The sequence below is a fragment of the Maylandia zebra genome, linkage group LG22 (genome assembly GCF_041146795.1).
Source record: "Maylandia zebra isolate NMK-2024a linkage group LG22, Mzebra_GT3a, whole genome shotgun sequence".
Lineage (NCBI taxonomy): Eukaryota > Metazoa > Chordata > Actinopteri > Cichliformes > Cichlidae > Maylandia > Maylandia zebra.
In genome coordinates, this window is record NC_135187.1 from 26,059,675 (window position 1) to 26,083,935 (window position 24,261).

The window sequence follows — 24,261 nt, forward strand, 5'->3', positions numbered from 1 at the left end:
TAAGAAAAGCATACAATGTCACACACAAGCCTGTGTGGACAATAGCTATGCTGAACGTCAACTCTTTGGCTACATTTATATAAATACAATGTTGCTAACTCTGCCGTCTGTAAAACATGGAGGAGGCTCTGTCGTGGTTTTGGGGGCTACATTTGAACCAGTGGTGAAAATCAAAATTTATGGAATTATGAACACAGGAAAGTACAATCAGATCACTGATCCACCATGCAATGCAATGTGGTCGCATCTGATCAGCAACAGCTTCGTGTTTCTGCATAACAATAACCTCAAACACAAAGCCACTGCAGTAAAAGCATACCTGGAAAAACACACAACAGTCATGGATTTTTTCCCCAGAGCTCATACCTCAACATTTTTGAAGCGGTGTGGGATCATCCTGACATAGAACGGAGCAAAACGCACCCAACATCCAAACAAGAGCTTTGAATGTCCTTCAAGAAGCCTGGAGAACTATTCCTGAAGACGACTTAAAGAAATACGAGTAAGCTTGCTTAAAAGAGTTCAGGCTGTGTTAAAGAATAAAGGCGATCCATAACAAATACTTCAAGCTCATCAGAATTGTGCCTTAGATGTTGTATTTCCATGTATGTTTACATATATTTATATGAACTACTGAAATTTCTAAGCACTATATAAAGAAATGGTGGGTGGCTTGAGAGTTTTGCAAAGGTCTGTAATTAATAAATCAACATTTAAATTATCCTGCAATAAAAAAAAGCTGTAAAAGAGCAGAATAGTGCTCCTTTTGTATGTAACCTGGTAGTGTATCTTACTGGGACATAATTTAGCCTTTGTGCTCTTTTGTGTGAAAATTCAATAGCCTTTCTAACAGGAAACGATGCCACACATGTAAAGATGGACTTTAACCTGACACGTCATTAAGTCAACTGCAACTGAACAAAAATAATAATCAGAATTGTTCCTTTTATGTTGCTTTTAAAGATTTTTTCACACGTGTCTCAGCACTAAATATTTTACAGTAGTTAGCAACGCTTTGGTGTTTCTCCTGTTTTTGTACATTCTATTTTGGGACAATAGCGCACCTCTACAGCACAGGCTTCTTTATGCTTTAAGTACTCTGTTTTGGGGAAGTACACTTAATTGTATGCCCTTTCCAGTATAAACACATAACATACTCAAAACCTGCTTAGCATTACAATGTCGTATTGATTGGGGACTCCTGTGGTTACTTGACATCTAAATGCAGTGTTTTGGGATTTTTTAGCAGTATTTTTGTCAGGTAATTTAAATAATGGGTGGAAACTGGAGGAATTTTTTTGCTAAACCTTAACATACAGAATAAAACTTGACTTAAAGACGCATCTAAATATCAGTGTAAAGATCTCTGGGAAACTGTCTAAATCTGATGCATCCACTCTGATGTCACAATAAAGCCGCACACCTGCAGCGATTTTACACTGAATTGTAAAGGTTTTGCCATATTTTCTGAAATTTCCTCTTGATTGTCCCAGGACTGGTGAGACTGAACAGACTCTTTGTTTAAGTCAGTCTGGTGCCAGACCACGGGTTACTGATTTTGATCCTCAGATAAAACAAAAGGCTCGAGCTAGCATGACTAGCACTTGGCTGTGATGCTCGACGAGCAGGCCGGCTCTCTGCTGCAGCTTTATGCAGTCTCCTCACTAAAAGCTTCACCCAGTTACTGGTCTCCAGACAGTTACGGGCTTACCTCTTCTCTTTGGGCTTGGCTACTGCCTCATTGTCTACTGGCTTATGAAATTCTGAGTACTCAGCAGAGTGAACGGACAGTAACACACAGGGAGAATGAGTGTGCGCATCTATGGGAGCAAAGGAAATGAAGCACTCAGGAACCACTCAGTCAACCCATAGTCTGAGAGCAATCACAAGTGGGTGGTATGAGAGGAAAATTGTGTTTGAGGAATGAAGGACAAAGTTGCCAGAGAGTGTGTGTCTAACTGTGCATGTGTGTGTGCTCGGACGTATGTGTGTGTAAAGGAAGTACGCCACCTTGTGGACCAGGATTGACAGGAACCTCCTGCTATTGTCCATCTGTGAGAGAGAAAATCAAAGCACAGGTAGTCAAATGTTGGTTCTTCCTTATATAATGTACTGTATTTAACATGGGCAATTTGCTGGTGGGGGATCAGGGGTGGGTTTCCATTCTTTGGTCTACATATCTTTGCCTCAGGCTGCTTAAACAACAGCTAAACATAAACTAAAATTACTTTAGCACTGCAATGCTATACTGCAAACAAGGCTAAAATAAGAATTCAGCTTGCACCGAAAATAAAGACAATACTGTCTGGGGACCAAATACACTTCGATCCATGAGAGAAAAGAAATGAAAACAATCCAGAGCAGAGGACAGCAGTCGACCAGCAAACCAAACTGTTTTCTTACTCTGACACGTAGGAAAATACTGTAACGACCAACTTATTTATTCATTTTACTGGTGATGGCATGTTGCACTGTTGCATTTTAAGATGTATGTTAAATGTTGAAGTGGTATGCGTGGACAAATGGCGCTACAGTAAATAAAGATTTGACATGTTAAAATAGCATTTAGCCCTTTTCATTGTGCTTGACTGTGTGTACGAAAGGCCAGTCACACAGGCATAGAGACCACTCCATGACCGTGTGGCAACTGCTGCCTGTGAGGGAAAAATCTCCATTTTTCAACTGGTTGGTGACTGGTTCCTGGAGGTTGCTGGCTGTTGTTAAAACTGCACTCACAGGCCTAGAGACCAGTCAGTGACCCTCCTGGCAGCCATTGTCGGTAGATGAAATCAGACACAAAGAAGGTGTTGCACCAAAAAAAACCTTTTGGAATTGCTTTGGTCACTAGCAGATTGATGGAGTTACCTGTAGGTTGCATGTTTGTATGTGAACACTCACAAACTACTCTTGGAGCTGTAGTGAAACTATGAAAACGGGAAACAGAGATCGTTTGCTTTCAAAGTAAAAGTTGTGCCTTTTGAAAAGTGTTGGGTGCTGAGCTGAGGCACAACTTTTACTTGAAAGGTAAACCTTTTCAGTCTCGTTTGCACTTTTCACAGCTTGACTAAAGCTCGGAAAGTAGTTTGCAAGTTTTTGCAGAGAAGTTGGCGTCTTCCATGTAAACTACAGGTAACTGTGGTAACCTTACAGTGACCAAAGCATTTACAAGGAGGTTTTAGGTGCAGCACCCTTTTTGCAAGTGATTTCACACAGTGACACCCACCTACCTCCAGGAACCATTCACCAATGTTTTAGGGAATCTACAGTTTTTCTCTAGTGACCAGTGGCTATGTAACGTCTGATATAGTGGATAACTCTTGAGCTACGTCGACATGACATTCTGCGTGAAAACTGAGATACCTGAACTATTTTCATTTTTAAAAACTGGTTTTGTATCATTCAGTATTAATGGTGCCCTCGCACATGTGCAAGTTACCCATGCCATGTGCACCAATGCTGCTTCCAAACCATCATGTTGATATCTGTTTGATCATTTTTTTAATCTCTTTTTTTTTAAGGTATTCTAGTCTTAACCTTCATTTATGACTGTATTCACAAATTGTGCTTTAGAGGTGTTCCTGAGCCTTTGCAGTGATTTCACATGTAGAATAATGGTGCTACCTGAGGGGCTGAAGATAACGGTCATTCAGTATGCATTTTATGGCTTATCTTTTGCTTGCATGGACCACTCCTGAATCCTTGAATGATATAATGTACTGTAAATAATTAAATCCTTTGTCATTTTACATCCAGAAACTTTGCACTTTAAATACATGCCCACACATGCTTTCACAGAGTGTTGTCCCTCAGTTATCTTTACACGTGAAAGAGTCAGCCTGCCTAGGACACTCTTTTTAAAACCAATTATGTTACTGACTTGCTTCTAATCAAGCTAATTAGTTGAGATGGTATCACACATATATTTCAGTCTTTTTGTTGTCCCTTTAGAACTTTTTACTTACATTTTACTCAACATCGGATAACATTTTGCTGAATTCATTAGCAGACTGTTACTCGATGAGGCTTTGCAAAACACACAAATAACCTTTAAATGTGCAGCTAGAACACACTAACTGCGGGATAATTTCTTGAAGGACACTCATGAGCTTTTCAAGGCTAGCACGCCTATAAATCTATAACGCCCTCCCTTTAAGAATTAATGAGAATCACAGTAAGAGTAGAAAAGATAGTGAAGGGACTATTCCTGCAAAAACATAATCATACTTTACAGTCACATCCTTGAAGATAATGAACTTTTCATGTAATCTGCCTTATCTTAAATTATACTAAGAAAAAAGGATTAGAAAAAAGTTCGATAGGGATCCAACGTGACTGATTTTCTCTGTCCATTTTAGCCTGCATGTAAGCTTGAAAGGGGAAAGAATATCCTTGGGTTTGTCACTACAATACCTAAAAAACAGATGTATTTAAATTTTATATACAGACAAAAAAAGGCCTCTGGCTAAAAGGGGGCCTGCTGTTTGATGTAATTTAAATAAACTACTTTTTACAGGATTACTTTTGTCATAGTAGCGATAATGCAGATAATAGTTTAATATTTAAAACAGGCTTTAAACAGTTGTTTCTAGAATTTTTTTACAACCTAATATAATATTATATAATATTATAATATTATGCAAGTGGCATTAGTATAAACTTTTAAGGGAACAATACATATTTTTGGAAATGTATGTAATTAAGGTAAACAGTTCAAACACTCTCGTGCAGGCATCTCATTATTTGCAACTTATGCTAATTAGCATGCTAATTAGCATGCCAAAGCTAGCTCTAACAAAATCCGAGTGTCGCTGGCAATTCTTTAAAAACGTTTCTTCCTTGGATTAAGCGTTTTATAGCCTTCATTAGTTCGGTTGTATTAAACTATATGAGATGCTGTGCGAAAGAAGCACATTAACAATATAAGTTACACAAAGCCAAGAAGGTGACGTAGCCAACCTGAGTACAGAGGTTAAAATCATGATGTTACCTTCAATACAGTTGGAAAAAACAAATACGAAGCGCTGAAAATGCCAACTCCAAAGAATTAAATAACCCCAAGAATTAAATGAGCGGAGGGATAGCTGAACTCTAACTTATTATGAAATGTACAGCATTCTAATTAAGCAGCATGTCGTTATTATGTTAGGCAGCTATTTTTATTTTCCGTCCGAATGTACTTGAACGCAGCACCACAGACCGTAGTTTTTCAACAGGTTCGTAAGCTCGGGAGGAGACCCTCACTGCAGGCTACACAATGCGAAGGATGGCGGAGGAGCTACAACCTGCCAAGGAGCAGAGGTGAGTTGTTTTCGTTTCTTTCTTTCTTCCTTTCTTCTTCACGTTGGACATGCTAGTTGTTTTTGTCGTTTTGTTTCTTCTCAGCGTGAATGCTGTTCATTTGTGTGACAACAAACACAACTTTGTTCTCTTCGTGTGAACCCGCATTAGTGTATTCACAGGTAGATTAAAAAAAATAGATCCACCCACACTAAACCTATAGGAAAACGGTGTCGTGTAAATATACAGGCCACCCGCTTGCTGGCAAACGTCCAAAGTGAAAAGTTTTCGAGCCCGAATCTTCCTGTTAATTCTGGCTGCTGTGTGAGTGACTTCCTATACAAAACTTTATTGTAGAAAAAATACTTTAAATCTTAGGGTGACCAAACGTTTTGCACTTGTTGAGTTGTAAAACCCTATATGACTTATTTTTTTATTTTTTTATTTCACCATTCATTAACCGCACAGAGAAGGCATCGTTAAATATGTCAAAGTTTTCTTTAAGCAAACAGTATTATTAAAGTTCTTCATGACTCGGCCAAGTGTCCTCTGTTTTTGAAATCAAAATATGGTCACCCTATCTTATCGGCGTCTGCCTTTGTCCTCCAAATGTTAAAATCGTGCTGATTTACAATGCATTTGACCATAAGTGACCCAAAATACACAGAACAAAGACATGTTTGGGCTTCTTTCTGGACATTGATTGCATGTTGTTGTCAAGTACTGCATACCAGCAGCACTGATTACAAAAATATCATATAGCCAAAGGTCAGTTTATTGTTGGGTTTGCACGTGCTTTATGTGTCTTTCATGCATGTTTTTGTGTATCCTTTCTGTCTGAGTCACAGTTCCTGGATATCAAGTTGGCTTCCCTCCTGGTGTCCCACCTCTCCTTCTCAACTAAAAGATGCCGAGGAAAAAATCCTCAAGAGTGAGTGTGTCTGCTGTAGCTGTTTCCGATCTGTAGTTTATGTGTTTCATAAAGTCAGAGTTAAAACAGTTTCTCTATCCCTGCCCTATAATCTTTTCTGTCTGCCGCAGCTGTGAAGCGGCCTTTCTCCAGGCAGCATGTTCGGATATCGAGTGGCAACTACCTGTGGACCTTAGCTTTCTCCACGCAGCAGCAGCAGTCAGCAGCCCCGTGTGTCCCACAGCCCCCAACCCCGCCCACCACTCCTTTGGTTCTGCTGCACGGCTTCGGAGGTGGTGTCGCCCTCTGGGCTCTTAACCTGGATTCTCTCTCCAGCAGTGGACCGGTCTACGCTCTAGACCTGCTGGGCTTTGGCAGGAGCAGCCGTCCCCAGTTCAGCACCGACCCCAGGGAGGCCGAGGATCAGTTTGTGGCATCCCTGGAGGAGTGGAGGGAGAAGGTGGGGCTTCAGGAGATGGTGCTGCTGGGACACAACCTCGGAGGATACCTGTCTGCAGCCTACACGCTGAAATACCCACACAGGTGCTTTGTGTCTGTGTGAGAGTGTGTGTGAGAGGACACAGTTCCAGGTGGTTTTCTAGTTTAGCCATCTCTTTTTTTTTCTTTTTTTTTTTTTGCACCACTTGCCAAATAAACTACAAGCCCATATATAAAAAAAGAAGTAAATGTGTGGAGTTTTAATTGAATTTCTACATTTTAGTTTGTACATTTGATCAGGTAACTGCATGTGTGTGTATGCAGGGTAAAGCATCTGCTGGTGGTGGAGCCGTGGGGATTCCCAGCACGCCCAGAGAACCCCAACCACAACTCCATCCCAATGTGGATCAGAGCAATTGGCGCCGTCATGAGCCCCTTCAACCCTCTGGCCGGTCTCAGACTGGCTGGACCTCTAGGTTAGCACACACAAACACACATTGAACACACACTGAACAAACACATATTTGTTTCTCTTACGCATCTGTGTATTTTGAATGTTTTCAACTTCTAAGTGACAAATTATTATCAGCAGCGATGGGGGTTGGCTTAAAATGTCCCAGTTATCTAAACCATGCCATACCACTGTTCTTGCATCATTTCAAAATTAATCCCCCAGGAAAGAAAATAATTCCTATAAAAACGATACGCTTTTAAAAAATTACAGTAAGTATTTTAAATACTTCCATCCACCATGCACTTCCATCTTTATGCTTACATAAGCTCAGGTCTATTGGTAGAAGGCTACGGAGGTATTGCCAGATGTTCATTTTGCTAGCAGTGTTTTCCAATTCTCGCAGGGAATTCTGAGACGGTTCCAGGCCAGATGAGATGTATAGTCTTAACTTTCGAGTTCTGGGTCTATCCCAGTGTCTTCTGGCTGGGAACGACCCGAAAAAAAGGAATTTGCACAGGAGGCATCGTGATTTAAATACACATATACCTTCTTTTACAAGAAGCCCCACCCACCTGCTGTTATATATTGGTAAATATTCTGTCTGTGTGGGGCAGCCAATCAGAAGATAGCTGGGCTAAAGAGAGAGGATGGATGAACTCTGATCAAAATGACATAAATATAGATTACTTTGAACTATGAATAATGCAGTAATTACTCTGGAAAAGTCAAAGAGCAAAAAATATGAGGATAAAATTGGCAGTAACGCCACCTTAAATGCCTTTAATTAATTCTATGGCACCACCCCCCACCCCCCCCCCCCCACCCCCCACCCCAGCTTCTTCTGAGTCGGGGGAGCACCAAACATCAAACGTCTGCTTGAGGTGCCATTGTTCTATTCAAAGGTCTGAACTGTAACTAAATCTCCTTCTTTTCTTGTGCGTCTCTTTTAGGCCCGATGCTCGTCCAGACCATCAGGTCAGACTTCAAGCAGAAATACTCCTCTGTGTTCAGTGACTACACTGTGTGTGACTACATCTATCATCTGAATGCCCAGACTCCGAGGTGACGAACATTTTAAACCATCCGTGCACAAATATGTCCATTCTCAGAAGATCTTAGGAGCTTGTGCATTTTTCTTTTCTATTTTTTCATTTCAGTGGCGAGACAGCCTTTAAGAACATGACCGTTCCCTACGGCTGGGCTAAGAGGCCCATGCTAGACAGGATCGGCCAGATCCAGGTTGAAATTCCTATTTCTTTCATTTATGGATCCCGGTCCAGTATTGACAGCCACTCTGGATATGCATTCAAGAAAACCAGGCCAGATGTGGAAATCCAAGTAGGTTCTCTATTTTACATTTTGCACCTTTAACTTTGTCAGTACAAGGTTCAAAATACATTTTAAGCAAGATTTTAAGCATTTTTTTGTGCCTAAATCTGCCTGAATGTATGTCAAGTTACTTTTATTTGCCTTGTGGAACGGTGGCACCTTTATCTCAAAACTATTTCGCATCCACTGTGTGTGCGCTTGTCAGGTGATCAGAGGAGCGGGCCATTATGTTTTCGCAGACCAGCCTGAGGACTTCAACCAGACGGTGCTTCAGATTCTCGCCAGGACGGAGGAGAAAGGGGAAGGAACAGAGCAGTGAGAAAACACACAGGAGAGCCAGAGAAGTGTTATACTGTAAGACTCTTCATCAGTGCTGGATTGAGGATTCCTCATTATCTGTCTAATACTCCATGAGGCCCGGCGTCTGAAGTCAGACGGTGCCACAGGTTTATTTATCCTGCCTCAAGCACATACAACAATTTTGTAAATAATTGTGAAATGCAGCCAGTGTTGCATTTGTTGCTAAATGTTTTTGAGATTGTGGGAAGAGGAGCTGGGTCTAACATTTTTCCTAGAACTTGTTGGGAAACTCTTATCAAAAAAATGAAGAAATGTCATCTCAAGGGAATTAGTTGTTTTCTGTATGGATCTAGACAAAGTAAACAGACTGTTCCTTTTCTGACCCCTCACCCGCTCTGTGAGAGATATGAGGGAGAAGTAAGTGGGGCAAAGGGCTGGATGGGATTTTTAGGAAACCTTTTCACTTCTAAGAAGAGCCGCTGTGACTGTGTGGGAAGTGACCAGCAGGTGGCAGCACAGTAACAGCGTGCGTGCATCAGCGCCTCTCTGTTTTGCACACTCGTGCCAGCGAATCCCACACAAAGTAACCTCACGTGCATATTGAGTTGAGCGACCTACTCAGGAGACCTGGACAGTGATGCTCTAAGAGCAGTACGTCGCTCGGCTTGCTGCTAAGTCACAACTGCAGTGACAGAATAGGGTCAGAGATGAGTGCTGGACTAAAAATAGGACTTCTGTTCAAAGACCCATCAGCATGAAGGAAACATGTTACTGTGAGACATTAAATTTGTGAATGTGTGAGTGTGCAAAAATACTATTATCTGTCCTTTTGTTTGCTCTTTTTCCGGTCGTATTGTACACTCCATTTAAATCCATTTTTAACCCTGTTTATTGTATAACTCAGTAAATTGGAGAAATTCAAGCTTCATCTTCTTTTGTAATTTTCTGCATCAAAATACACACTACACAATTCAAAACACACACATCAGCCGCAACATTAAAACCACTGACAGGCGCAGTGAACAGCACTGATTATTTCAGTTTGCCTGGAAACCTTAGGTCCTGGCATATATTTGGATGTTACATGCACAACCTGCCAAAACACTGCTACAGACCCAGCTATGGCAAAGAGATATTCTCCCCAGCAGGAAAATACACCCTGCTGCACCTTAAGAAGTATTCAGGAAATGCACTGAGAAACAGCACAAAGTAAAATAAAATTGCACTGAGCTAAATTGAGGGATTTTATTTATCAACTTGCTTTATATTGAAACATACAGATCCTACAGTGTAAGGAAGGGAAGAAGATTTCCATTTTAAGATGGGAGAGTGAAAGAAGAGAAGAAAAAAAGAGCACAGCGATCAGAAAAAAATACAAATTATGAGAGAGAAAAGTCATCATTTTGATAGGCAGACGATGGGATACCATATAAATGCACCGAGAGTGGAGTTCAAGTGCTTAGTGCATCATGGGAAGTCCCCAGGAAGCCTGAGTCTACAGGGAGTGCAGAATTATTAGGCAAATGAGTATTTTGTCCACATCATCCTCTTCATGCATGTTGTCTTACTCCAAGCTGTATAGGCTCGAAAGCCTACTACCAATTAAGCATATTAGGTGATGTGCATCTCTGTAATGAGAAGGGGTGTGGTCTAATGACATCAACACCCTATATCAGGTGTGCATAATTATTAGGCAACGTCCTTTCCTTTGGCAAAATGGGTCAAAAGAAGAACTTGACAGGCTCAGAAAAGTCAAAAATAGTGAGATATCTTGCAGAGGGATGCAGCAGTCTCAAAATTGCAAAGCTTCTGAAGCGTGATCATCGAACAATCAAGCGTTTCATTCAAAATAGTCAACAGGGTCGCAAGAAGCGTGTGGAAAAACCAAGGCACAAAATAACTGCCCATGAACTGAGAAAAGTCAAGCGTGCAGCTGCCAAGATGCCACTTGCCACCAGTTTGGCCATATTTCAGAGCTGCAACATCACTGGAATGCCCAAAAGCACAAGGTGTGCAATACTCAGAGACATGGCCAAGGTAAGAAAGGCTGAAAGACGACCACCACTGAACAAGACACACAAGCTGAAACGTCAAGACTGGGCCAAGAAACATCTCAAGACTGGTTTTTCTAAGGTTTTATGGACTGATGAAATGAGAGTGAGTCTTGATGGGCCAGATGGATGGGCCCGTGGCTGGATTGGTAAAGGGCAGAGAGCTCCAGTCTGACTCAGACGCCAGCAAGGTGGAGGTGGAGTACTGGTTTGGGCTGGTATCATCAAAGATGAGCTTGTGGGGCCTTTTCGGGTTGAGGATGGAGTCAAGCTCAACTCCCAGTCCTACTGCCAGTTTCTGGAAGACACCTTCTTCAAGCAGTGGTACAGGAAGAAGTCTGCATCCTTCAAGAGAAACATGATTTTCATGCAGGACAATGCTCCATCACACGCGTCCAAGTACTCCACAGCGTGGCTGGCAAGAAAGGGTATAAAAGAAGAAAAACTAATGACATGGCCACCTTGTTCACCTGATCTGAACCCCATTGAGAACCTGTGGTCCATCATCAAATGTGAGATTTACAAGGAGGGAAAACAGTACACCTCTCTGAACAGTGTCTGGGAGGCTGTGGTTGCTGCTGCACGCAATGTTGATGGTGAACAGATCAAAACACTGACAGAATCCATGGATGGCAGGCTTTTGAGTGTCCTTGCAAAGAAAGGTGGCTATATTGGTCACTGATTTGTTTTTGTTTTGTTTTTGAATGTCAGAAATGTATATTTGTGAATGTGGAGATGTTATATTGGTTTCACTGGTAAAAATAAATAATTGAAATGGGTATATATTTGTTTTTTGTTAAGTTGCCTAATAATTATGCACAGTAATAGTCACCTGCACACACAGATATCCCCCTAAAATAGCTAAAACTAAAAACAAACTAAAAACTACTTCCAAAAACATTCAGCTTTGATATTAATGAGTTTTTTGGGTTCATTGAGAACATGGTTGTTGTTCAATAATAAAATTATTCCTCAGAAATACAACTTGCCCAATAATTCTGCACTCCCTGTATACAAGCATGATTAATCATTCAGTTTTATTTATATAGCTATAAGTCACAACAGCAGTCACCTCAGGCTGCTTTATATTGTAAGGTAAAGACCCTACAATAATACAGAGAAAGCCCTATGAGTAAGCACTTGGCAACAGTGGAAAGGAAAAACTCCCTTTTAACAGGAAGAAACCAGCAGCAGAACCAGGCTCAAGGAGGAGCAGCCACCTGCCACCACCAGTTATTTTCAATTAATATGGTTCTGTGAGATCTTTAAGATATAATGATGTCTGGTTATTCAAGACTTTTTATAGAAGGAGAAAGTCCTTGTTAGGACTCATCACTCTTCAGGGAGCTTTTTGGACGACCTGATAACAAGGAAGTACACATCGAATTTAGAAGTAAGAAATGCATTGACTAGTTTTCCGCATCACTAATTTGGGTGATATTTTATCAGATGGAAAAGACGGCTTCATAAAGGCTTGTTTAACACTGAAATTAAAGGACAAAGAATCAAGATGTCCCCCAAACTCCACAGATCTTATTAAGCATAAGCAACGTTGTGCAAAGATGATTCACGGAGGCGCCATCTACCACCCCACAGAGGTCTGGTGTCCGTGCCCTGATGAGTCAGGGTTGTTTTGGTGACCCCGTATCTTTGATTAGAAGCTAAATATAAAGTATAGCCTGAGTTTTGTTTACAAGAAAACTTTAATGCTGTAGCGGCATGCTGAAGGTGAAAGTTTGCACTTTCACCTTCAGCATGGGAAAGGGAAGAAGATTTCCCTGCTCAGTAACTTCACTAGACTGAGCAGGAGATTATTTGAATGTTATTTCTGAGCTTTGAGCACCGTGGCCTTTACCGATGTAACCCCTCTGTTAGCTCTGCCCGTCTCCATCATTACTAAGACATCAACCCGGCCCACCCGAACTGTCTCCTGGCAACAGGGTAGCCACAGAGACGGAGTCGTTTAGATTGTGGACCTGCAGGAAGCGATGCTGTGGTTGGACGGGGTGATTATGGGTTGTTTGTTTTTCTTGAAGACGTCGGATGGCTCATCATCAAAGAAGCGAGGACCGTTCAGCAGGGGCTCCACGTGCACTGCTTTTTTTTTGAGGACACACACACACACACACACACACACACACACACACACACACACACACACACACACACACACACACACACACACACACCATGAGCACAGACCACTGTCCTCACTTGCTTAATAGACCTGGAGGCTTACTCATCGTGTCTCTGTCTCTCTCTGTCACCCACTCAGTCACATGGACATGAAATCATTTCATTACAAAAAAGGGAAACAAGTGAGAGAAGTGACAGGAGCTTTCATACTGGGTTTGGATATAATTGAAAGCCTGAGGGCCTGAAATAACTGCACATAAAAGGTGTGCGCCTACAGAAGTGCACACTGTGCCACTGCTGCCGCCAGCCATCGGCTCTCGGTGTCGCTTTAATCAGCAGAAACACACACAGGCTGGAGCTGCCAAAGCATCAGGAAAATTGGTGTTTCATTTATTTACAAGACTGCAGTAATGTTGCATATTATTCTGACTATTTCCGGGTCGCACAGCTGTAAGTTTGCTCAATGCTCGAACACTTTTCTGCATACATTTCTTTTTTTTTTATGTGCAGTTAATCCATCAGACAGTTTTCCAGGAGTCCAAAACATCTGCTTAGCTAAATGCATCAATCACCACTTTGACAGACAATTAAGTTAATTTTTCATGTGGCAATCAAACAATGTAATTAGATGCATGCATCATTCACAGGCAGCTCCACTCCCCTCCGAACAATCCGAACAATAATAGTTAGCCCATCGGTGACTGATGATATTTACAGTCCGGGCGTTTATTTTTAGCCACAGAAGTAGCAGCCAGACAGACATTTGCACAACAGAAAAGATTGTGCGGAGTGAAATCAGTGTAGAATAAAAAAAGGTAATATCTTCCTTCCTTTCTTTCTATCTGGCTGTCTAGGGAGTTGAAATATCAAAGATCTGAAGAGTGCTCTGATTTTTTCCCCAGAACTCCATAATGTTCTCAGCCTTTATGCAGCGAGAGCACTTCACAGCACATCGCGGCTCTCACGTTACATGGAAAGCGCCAGAGCTTAATGATCTCAGCACTTAAATTCTGACTGAGCGCTTCAGGGAAGACTAACAGAGCCAGAGCCCCGAGTTTGCCATCTGGATGGTTGTTCTCTGCACGCGTGTGGCACAAAAGCTGGTGATGTGATGACTTCTCTTCATCTCGCAGAAGGACTGAATAGAATCCAAAGAGGCATTAAAACTTTTTATATTAAGGATCATCAGCAGTGACATCACTGGGACTGCTGCTGAAGTAGCCGTGCTACTGATTCATAAAATCCTGTAGAGGTGGTAATTTATCTCTCTTCACCGAAACTATTGATCCTGCAGAACTAAATTTGGACTCAGAGCTACTTCCTGTCACCAAGCAGATTTCCACACCCGTCCCAGCTGCTGGTTTACTTTGATTTTAAAGCACAGCTAAGCTTTCTTTACCCACCCTGATAAATAACAGCAAATCACATACTTCAGAGGGCTATACACTGGTCACCGTTTGCTTTCTTGGGTACATCTTGCTACAGTTAACAGGTTGGACTCTCTTTTTAGCTCAAGAACAGATTCAACAAGGTGCTGGAAACATTTCTTAAATATTTAGGTCCATGTTGAAATGGTAGCATCAAGTCAAAGGTAATGTGTCTAAGGATTGAGATCTGGTGACTGTGGAGGCCTTTAAGTACAGTGAAGTCACTGTCATGTTCAGTAAACCAGTGTGAGATGATCTGAGCTTTCAGACATGGTGTGTTATCCTGCTGGAAACAGCCATTAGAACATGGTCAGCCACAATACTTGGGTAGGCTGTGGTTTATAAACGATGCTTAGCTGATACTAAAGGGCCCACAGTGTGCCAATAAAATATCCCCCACACCATTACACCACCATTAACAGCCTGAACCTTTGATGTGGGGTGGGATGGCTTCATGATTTCAAGTGATTTACTTCAAATGCTGACCCTACTTTTTAAATGTGGCCGCAGAACTCGAGACTCGTCAGACCAGTCAGTGCTTTTCCAATCTTCTGTTGTCCAATTTTGGTGAACCAGTGCGAAATGTGGCCTCAGATTCCTGTTCTTAGCTGACAGGAGAGGAAGGCTGCACACCTTGAAGTTATTTGAGTTACTGCTGCTTTCCAATCAGCTTGAAGCAGTCTGTCCATTCTCCTCACCTCTGACATCCACAAGGTATTTTCACTGCTGCTCACTGGATATTTTCTGCAGTAGATCAGCAGTTATTGAAATACTCAGACCGACCCATCAGCCATCAACAACAAAACTATGTTCAAAGTCTTCTTTCTTTCCCTTTCTGATGTTCAGTTTGATGTTTAGCAATGACAATGTCAGTTTTATTTATATACATTTCATCAAACTCAATGTGTTTAACACAGAAGATAAAAACCTATGCAGGTGTACAGTGTCCTTAGGCAGTGAAAAGGGCAAAATAAAACTTTGAAAAGTAGTAAAATAGAAGTTAACATAAACACTCATAATATTGAGTGTAAGCCTGTGAAATCAAAACTGGTTTTTGGAGTCATCTTGACCATGTCTACATGTCTAAATTGCTGGCATGCTGACATTGGCTTTAGATATTAGATAACAGGTATGGCTAACACAGTGGGAAGTAAACGTATATACACTTTAAAATGCCCTTGACTTGCATAAGGGGACTGATCATGCCCAATTCCAGTTCCATATTTTTATACTTTGACTCTAGTGGAGTATTTTTTCCCGATACCTGGTTCAAACAAGCTTTCTTCTGATTGGCAGTAGGTGGGTGGGGCCTCTGGGCTCAGGTTTAATCCATGTTTATTATGAACATCGACCATTGCAACCGCAAAGCCATTTAACCTTTACATACTGTTTGGGTCAAATGTGTCCATTTATGACATTGGATTGCTGTAACAATAACAAATCTTTTTGCTGTTCCAGCTCTTCCAGGTCAAATTTCATCCATGTCAGTGTGTGATTCATTTGTCCTGGATTTTATTCACAATTACAGGTCAAAACGAGAAAAACTGTGATTTTAGTAAAACTTGAAACTGTGAAACTGCATGTGTCATGTCTGTGATATGCTCTATTGGATAGTAGTGACACAGTTCAGGGGAACTTTTGACACTGTCGTGTGAACTGCCTGTGTTCCCGCCCCATGTGCCCAGGTTCCCATGGAGACAGGCACTTGATGGTCTTTGAAGGATCATGGAGAAATCTCAAAACACAGGAAGAGTAAAACAGCACACTAGCGATCATGTATGGTGAACATGAGGAAAAGCAGTTCTGTGGAGGTCAGAAGATGCCACGGTCGAGAGGCAGATGAACTGTTTAAACCTTGACTTGTAAAAAGCTATTTGAGAGGCCACTAAGACTAAAAAACACTATATGAATGCAAATATATTTAAAAACGTAATCTATTTACGCTGAGCCAACTAAGATTAAAACACATATTTAAAGAGGAGTCGGGAAAGTCATGAGATTATAATGAGGGTGGAAAACACATGTGAAAATCCCACACATGCTAGGTTTCCTACCACTGCTCAGAAAGCAGACTATTTAAACATTGTAAATCAACCTATAGTTCAAACTTTGGCATAGATTTTGACCGGAGCTACACTGTGAAGGCATGAATAGTATAGTATGTAAGGGTTTATAGTGCACTTGTCAACTGATGCAAGAAAAGTTTCAATCTCTTTAATGCAATTTTACTTTAAATTAATGCTTTGATGAAGAAACAGTTTTGAACTCTTCTATATTTTTTTAGTTTTAGCGATCATTTCACCATCTTTCAGTCACACTGCTCTCGTTTGTCTCTTCACTGTCCACAGACACTCTGTCTTCAATAAAGATCTAAAAGCAAGTCAACAACTACAACAAATGGCAGGGTTATCATTTATCATTTAGGGCATGCCTTGGAGTTGGTAATTTTTCAATTACCAGTTGCATGCAGCGTCCTCCGGTGTTTCTCAATCAGATCAGCCTTTAAATGGCACATCCACTTGCAAAGCAGCAATGGTCAAAATGCAGAACTTGAGGCCTCAAATGAGTCCACAACAAACAGGTAACCCTGAGTGGCTACAGCCGTCACAGTCTATGAATTTGCCTCCAAACATCATACCTAAAAATAAAGTTTTATATTTTTAAAAATAGCTTGATTCTTAGCACGAGCTGCACTCCTCTCTGGTGCACATGAGACTTTATATATCTGTTTTATGCACAGCTTAGTTCTCACCATGACTAATAAATTGGCCTGGGTTTGTAAAATGAGTGGAGTTCTACTTTAAAACTGAACAATGAGTGTTTATCATTCCCCTGCAGGTTCTTTATACCATGTGTGAAAACAGACCACAGGCTACTATTGTTAATTATGTTCAGACACAAAGGGCTTTCTTGCCAGAATTTCTGCCTTCGGGTTGAGAATTCTCTGTGGGTTTGGGTAACATCCAACAGGCCTTTGTCATAGTTAAGATCAATTAAAACAGCTTTCATAACCAACAGGATGTGGCTCTAGTGGAGGTCTGCCATCCCCACTGATGTCCTTGCAAACAGTAACATCTGCATCGTCAACCCAACTCTAAGCATCTTTGGACTGCTCTTCCAACACTTAGAGCCTTATCTCTGCTTCCAATGTAGCTTCCCCCACATAAATTTCCTGGATCCTGTTAGCGCCTCTGTTTCTTGCTCATAAAATTTGAGTTTCACAGGTTTATTTGTTGTTAAATTGCGAGAATGCCTGTGGCACCTTCTGTGTAATATCTGTGATAGGTTTTCTTTCTCAGTAGCGATTTCCTCCTGTTTCCCCTTTTCCATGCTGTCACGGCTAATGAAATTTGCCTTTAATTGATTCAGATTGAATTTTCCCCTCTCGCTCTCCCTCCTGCCTGTCCTGCCTGGCAGTCCTTGAATTTGCATGGTTGACATGAGCAAACAAAACTGCTAAACTATGAATACACTTATCAAATGAACACACACAAACATGATTGCGTGGTTAGTTTTGTGACGACATTAACTGTATAAGACTGTAAAATTATGTCATGTAAGACATTCTCTAGCCCAAACCTTTGGCTTAACTCTAACCTAAATCCCACTGCTCAGTGCTGTGGAAAACTGAAACTGGTCCCCACAAAGATAGCTGAGCAAGTATACACACACACATATACACAGACACAAACACATCACTCTCAATGTCAGATAAAAAAAGATGGCAAAACAGCATGTGTGTACTCAGAGATTAACTGCTATGTGTGTGTGTGTGTGTGTGTGTGTGTGTGTGTGTGTGTGTGTGTGTGTGTGTGTGTGTGTGTGTGTGTGTGTGTGTGCTGCTGGTTGGAAATAGTCACAAAGAAATTAAGTTTCAAAATAACAGAGGAGTGCAGTGTCTCAGCAGGCTGCACTTAGCCTAAGAGGTGTCCGTCTGGCTCACAGAAATTGTGTGCTGCGTTGTGCGTCTGTGCATGTGTGTGTACTGAGGGACTTTGTTTCTTGCAGCAGTTTTATCAGCCGCTCCGCTGACAGCTCGGTGGCAGGAGTTCAGCCTCACCATTCAGCTCCTCTGACAGTCAGATTAAATGTTGCGCTGACAGATACAGCTTTCAGTCTGCAGCTTAAGCCGCACAGAGACCGTACATCGTAAAAACACACGGCCACACCCATACCGAACGACTCGTTTAGTAATCAATTGACTGCTGTGTTTTGTTGTTGCTTTGAATCAAGACTTTACACACTTAGCTCCATAATTGTTTTGTTCAAAATCACATTCAACAAAGGGCAGACTTTCAGCTTAAATTCAATGTGTTTAACAAAACATTTACATTATGATGGACATACTGTTTAGCCATTTTCATACACAGTCCTCCAGAGACACAAAATAATTTGATAAGCTAACATACGTAAGGATTTTTAAAATAATATTTAGATGAAAACCCTTTGCTGGCAATGACTCCCTGAAGTGTAGATCTAACAGACGTCACCAAATGTCTGGGTTTTACTCTTTGAGATGCTCTTCCAGGCCTTTATTCGACCCCTCTTTATTTGCTGCTTGTTTGGGGGTCTCTCTGCTTTCGGGTTTGTATTTAATAACTGAAAAGGATGTGCTGTTGGATTGAGATTGACTTGGCCATTGAAGAACATCCCAATTCTTTGCCTTGAGAATCTCTTTAGTTGTTTTTGCAGTGCAGGCTTCTTGCTCTCGAGTATAACCAGTGGTTTGTACCTTGCTGTGAATGACCTCACTCCTAACATACTCCTATGTCCTAGAAAGTGTTCTTGAATTGGTTTGATGTTGTGAAGTTGCTTTTCTTCTCCATGGAAATGATTCTGTCACCATGCCCTTTCGTTAAGTCATTCTGGCCTTTTGATGTTGCTTTGTGGCCATTCTTTTTGAGATTGTGCCAGATTGCTGATTTGGCCTCTACTAAGGTTTTTACTCTTTTTCTGATGGGTTTATTTTGGTTTTTCAGTCTCATTTGCACTCAAATGTCTTTCAGCTTCATAAGTGAAATGAAGGTAAAAAACTATAAAATAAAAAATCAACTTCAGGTATTATGTCTGGTCCCGCTGTCATGAAATAAAAAAGGAACAAGCCTCAGCTGGCTGTGAAACTGCTCTTTGGTGAATTGTCCAATTACTTTGAGCCTCTGAAAATGGAGACTGTGTACAGTAACTGTAAATTCCTAAATTGTTAATGCAAAAATATTTGTAAAACCTCCTTAATTAAACCCGAAAGTGTGCATTTCAGACACTTCTTGAGTGATCACATGTGCAGAAAGCTAACAAGAGAGTGTAGAAACAAACATACGAAGGTGTGAATGAGCTGTTGGCTGTGTCAGCTTGTGTGATGTATTACACCACTCAAACTACAGTTCATGTTAGAAGTGCAATGATGTATTTTTAATACTAATGAAACAATAAGCTGGAAGCGCCTCGATGTATTGCACCCCAGATGTGGAGGCAGTTATAACACCCCAGCAGTTATAGACCCACATCTGATGGTTATAAATTCAATAATTACTCCCTTTTAGCTCTGTATTGTTGAGAAATATCTGTCTCTTTAGTAGCTGCATGCTCCACTAAGTTAACACTGTTCACAAGCTGGTGGCTAACTGAGTTTGACTGCTGTTTAGTGCTGGGCAGGTAAAGTACAGTTGGCGCTTAGAGTGCTTGCTGCAGCCAAGAAATGACACTGTGAGCTGTGAAAGAAATGTGCTACAAAAAAAGGGGGGGGGGGGGGGGGGGGGGGGTATTCTGGCAATGCTGTTCATCATTAGGAGCAGACCCTTTCAGTCTTTTTTCCATTCTAAATGTTTAGCATTTCAGCTTCAAGGATGGGGAATACTCTCATTACAAAGAGTCACAGGTTATCACCAGATAATCTATCTGCTGCTGTTAGTGTAGATAGTTCCTCTCAGCAAGTCAGCCTGGCTGATCCCCGATATACTCTTGAAAAACTCATTCAAGTTTGGCCTCTACATCATGATTATCATATTCTAGATGTTTAGTGATTTCAGTATATTAAAACAAACTAGTGAAGGAACTAATAGAGTTTGAATATACAGAAAGATATTGAGAGAAATCAGATGGCAGTGACGTCTCTCACTGCTGAGAACGATGTGGGTGGATGATAGGAATGAATCCGGCACGTGCCTCGGTGCACACGTGACATCCTCACTCTGGCACACTCTCCTCGTCGATCCATTCACTCTTTTAAAAAAAAAACCCGTATGACATTTTTGTCACCTGCTCATTTGCGTGTACGTTGTCCTACATGGCTGCTGTGGCAGCTTGTTCGTGTGTCACTGTTGCTGTGCTTGGCATCACTGCGTGAGTGTATGAGTGTCTGTGTGTCTGAGCCTGTGGGTCGCACGGGTTCACGCATCGACCCGAAAGCTCATCTGGTCTGATCTGATTTCCTCACAGCTGGCTGATGTGGAACAGTAGCCCAGATGTTGCAGAGATTACAACTCCCTGCTGTGTTTGTGGAGGGGTTGTGGCCGTTCAGGAAAATAAACACAATGGGACAATTTTTAGCGCACACAGGCCTACTCTGATGAATCAAGCCTCTTCCACAGAGACAGAACTCCCTGTTCTTTCTGTTTCTAGACATCAGATAACAAGCACAAAACATGTCGCATCAATTGTGCACGTCCTATGGTGTGGCACTTTAGGCTATATCACCTACCTTGGAGAAATTATGTGTGAAAAGTGGAACACGTGCTAAAACTGAACGATTAAACCACAGTCGACTTGGTTTGGCAGCTTTGGAGGCAAAAGTCATAAAAATAAGTACTACGTGAAGCACAGCGCTGGCCAAACAGTGCATTCACCATTGATTTTTATCGCATCTTTTGACCTTAATTAGCAAACAACATGGCTGCATAGTAGTTATTTAATACTTACTGTATTGTAAAAGATGAGCACAAAGCCGAAATGGAAGTGTCTAAAATCTCCAAAAGTTGATTCTGTTCATCTGGACGTAGCGCTTTGTGGGAGAAACGTTTCGTCACTCATCCAAGTGACTTCTTCAGTCTCAGCTCAGGGAGGTCAGCTCCTTAATCGTAATTATTCAAATTCTCATGACCATTGATCAACAACCACTGACCAAAACCCACTGATCAAAGACGACTGATCAATGGCCACGAGTACCATTCACAGAGAGTTGGGGAATGGCTGCAATCACAGCATTGTAAGATGGCGAAAGATGTACCCTTAGGCCCCCTCCTCAATTCAGAGATGGACTTTCCCTTTTCACATAAATGGCCTCCTTGACTCCGCGCTCAAACCAGCGTTCCTCCCTGTCCAGGATGTGTACATCCTCATCCTTGAAAGAGTGTCCACTGGCCTGTAGGTGTAAATAGACTGCAAAGTCCTGGCCTGACGAGGTAGCTCTTCTGTGTTGTGCCATCCGCTTTGCCAGAGGTTGTTTGGTTTCCCCGATGTATAAATCCTGGCAATCCTCCTGGCACTTAACAGCGTACACTATGTTACTCTGTTTGTGTCGGGGACCCGATCCTTGGGGTGGACCAATTTTTGGCGCAGCGTGTTTTGGGGTTTAAAAGCCGCAGAGACCCGGTGTTTAGAAAAAATGCGTCTCAACTGCTCCGATACTCCTGACACATACGGGATCACTACAGGTTTTCGCTTAGGCAGCAGTTGTCCTTCTCTGCTGGATCGGCTGGAGCTTTCTTTAGGTGCCTTTCCCGCTTTGACAAAAGTTCAGCTGGGAAACCACATTTACTCAGGGCTTTCTTGATGTGATGTTCTTCTGCTTCTATGTCTGTGGGGATGGTGTTCGCTCTGTGTTGTAGCATCCTGATGACACCCAGTTTGTGCTCCAGTGGATGATGAGAGTCAAACCTTAGATACTGATGTGTATGTGTAGGTTTACGGTACATGTCAGCTTTTAGATGTCCCCCATTCCTGATGGAAATCTCACAGTCTAAGAAGGCCAACTTGCCATTTTTCATATCCTCCCTGGTGAACGTGATGTGTTGGTCCACCGAGTTAATGTGATCCGTGAAATGTGGAACGTCCTGAGACCTGATTTTCACCCAGGTGACATCCACATATCTGAACCAATGGCTTGGTGGTGTTCCAGGGTAGGATAGCAAAGCCCTCTTTTCTACTTCTTCCATGTACAAATTGGCCACAATGGGTGAAACTGGGGAGCCCATGGCACACCCATGTTTCTGCCTGTAGAACTGACCCTTGTATGTGAAGTAGGTGGAATGAAGACAATGTTATAGGTGACAGAGTTGATCAACTCTGTCACCTATAACATCTCCAAGTTTCTGGCTTCAATCCTCAACCCGCTGGTAGGCAGCTCTGAACACCACGTCCAGAACACCCTGGATTTTGTTGAGAAGGTGAGAGATGTCATTATGGAGGCAGATGTAACCATGGTCTCGTACGACGTTACATCTCTCTTCACTTGCATCCCAGTCACGGAAGCGTTGGAGGTAGTCCATAAGAGATTACAGGATGACACCAACCTCAGCAACAGGACCACTCTCAGCATCGACCAAGTGTGTTTGCTTTTGGAACTGTGTCTTCATTCCACCTACTTCACATAGGGAGTGTTCGCCCAGGGCGGCAAACAGGCTAGGACCGCCTCTGCTCCCAGCCCATTGTTCCTTCAGTGGGCTGGTTTCAGTCATTATGCAAATGTACTGTTTATAAGATTGGGGAAACCTGCAGTCAGCTGAGACTGAAGAAGTCACTTGGATGAGTGATGAAACGTTTCTCCCACAAAACGCTACGTCCAGATGAACAGAATCAACTTTTGGAGATTTACTTTCCTGGATGATTGAGAATGCATCAAGAAGTGTCTAAAATATTCATTCTTCTGATGACCAGCAGAGGTCGCCAATTCTTATAATAAAAAAAAGAAGCAACGCTGTACAGAAGCATGAACTGTATCTAAAAGATGGAGATCAGTCATTGGCTTTTTCAGTCTGCATTTTTGAAGCATCAGTCTTATCATTCTGGCTGGGGGCATGTTTATTTCTGGGACCCAGAAATGACCATATTTGGACAAAGGGTGGCTGAGATAAGTTATCACCTAGGGCTAGTGAGCTTTCCTAAAAAACAAAATATTCATAAAAAATATGCAATAATTTGACTGACTGAAACCCAGACTTCCTGGACGGGCTATACCACCTATACCACAAAGCTAGCCATGTAATTTGTCAGATAATTTCGTTTAAAATGCCCCATGGCAGAGAGATCCAAGTGAGTGACTGAAATAAAACAAATAAATAAAATGTCATATTTAATCCATGTAACTTTATGGCTCATCAGTAGCCAAGCCTTTATACCAGGCAGTAAACACAAGCTTTCAAGCTTTATTTGGTCATTTTTAACACAGGTTGTCTCCCTTTTGGAGTGAGACTCAAGTGGTCATTAGAAGAACTGCAGTTTTGCCACAACCTTGTTGGCTTCATTGTTCAGCATTGGAGGCTGATGCTTGTACAGAGGCCAAGTGGAAAATTTCCCTATTGTTCGCATGATTTATTGCATGTATACACACTTTGCTCAAGACTTTGTCAAATTTTTGTTTCAAGTCCTGCTTCACACAAGTGTTTATTTTTACTGGCCCACTGGGAGTACATTTGATAGGGATTATGCTTGAGAAAATGCAGGAGGCTATATATACAATGGATGAGTAGTATTCTTTTAATATTTAAAATTAAAGCCGGATAGTCAGCCTGAAAGAGTCTGCAGTCATTTGGAGGGCACAAGAAATCTCCGCAGAGAGCCCTGTGTTCACTGTGAGGAGAAAATGTCTGCCACATGGACCCAAGTGGATCCTCACATATATTATATGAAAAGAAACAATGTTTCACAGGACTTTATGCAGTCTGCTGAAAAACTAAGTCCGTCCTTACTAGCCAGGTGCTGCTAATCAAATTTACTTGACTAACA

At 41.7% G+C, this 24,261-nt stretch overlaps 1 protein-coding gene across 1 annotated transcript; it reads left to right on the top strand.

Annotated features, from left to right (window-relative positions):
* Window positions 1-5,165: 5,165 nt before the first annotated feature.
* abhd5b (abhydrolase domain containing 5, lysophosphatidic acid acyltransferase b) lies at window positions 5,166-9,630 on the top strand. Its single transcript, XM_004574336.4, has 7 exons — window positions 5,166-5,298; window positions 6,126-6,208; window positions 6,319-6,730; window positions 6,950-7,101; window positions 8,030-8,141; window positions 8,237-8,417; window positions 8,614-9,630. Exons 1-7 carry the CDS (start codon window positions 5,255-5,257, stop codon window positions 8,725-8,727), a joined length of 1,098 nt encoding a protein of 365 aa, XP_004574393.3. The 5' UTR covers window positions 5,166-5,254; the 3' UTR covers window positions 8,728-9,630.
* The last annotated feature ends 14,631 nt before the right edge of the window (window positions 9,631-24,261 follow it).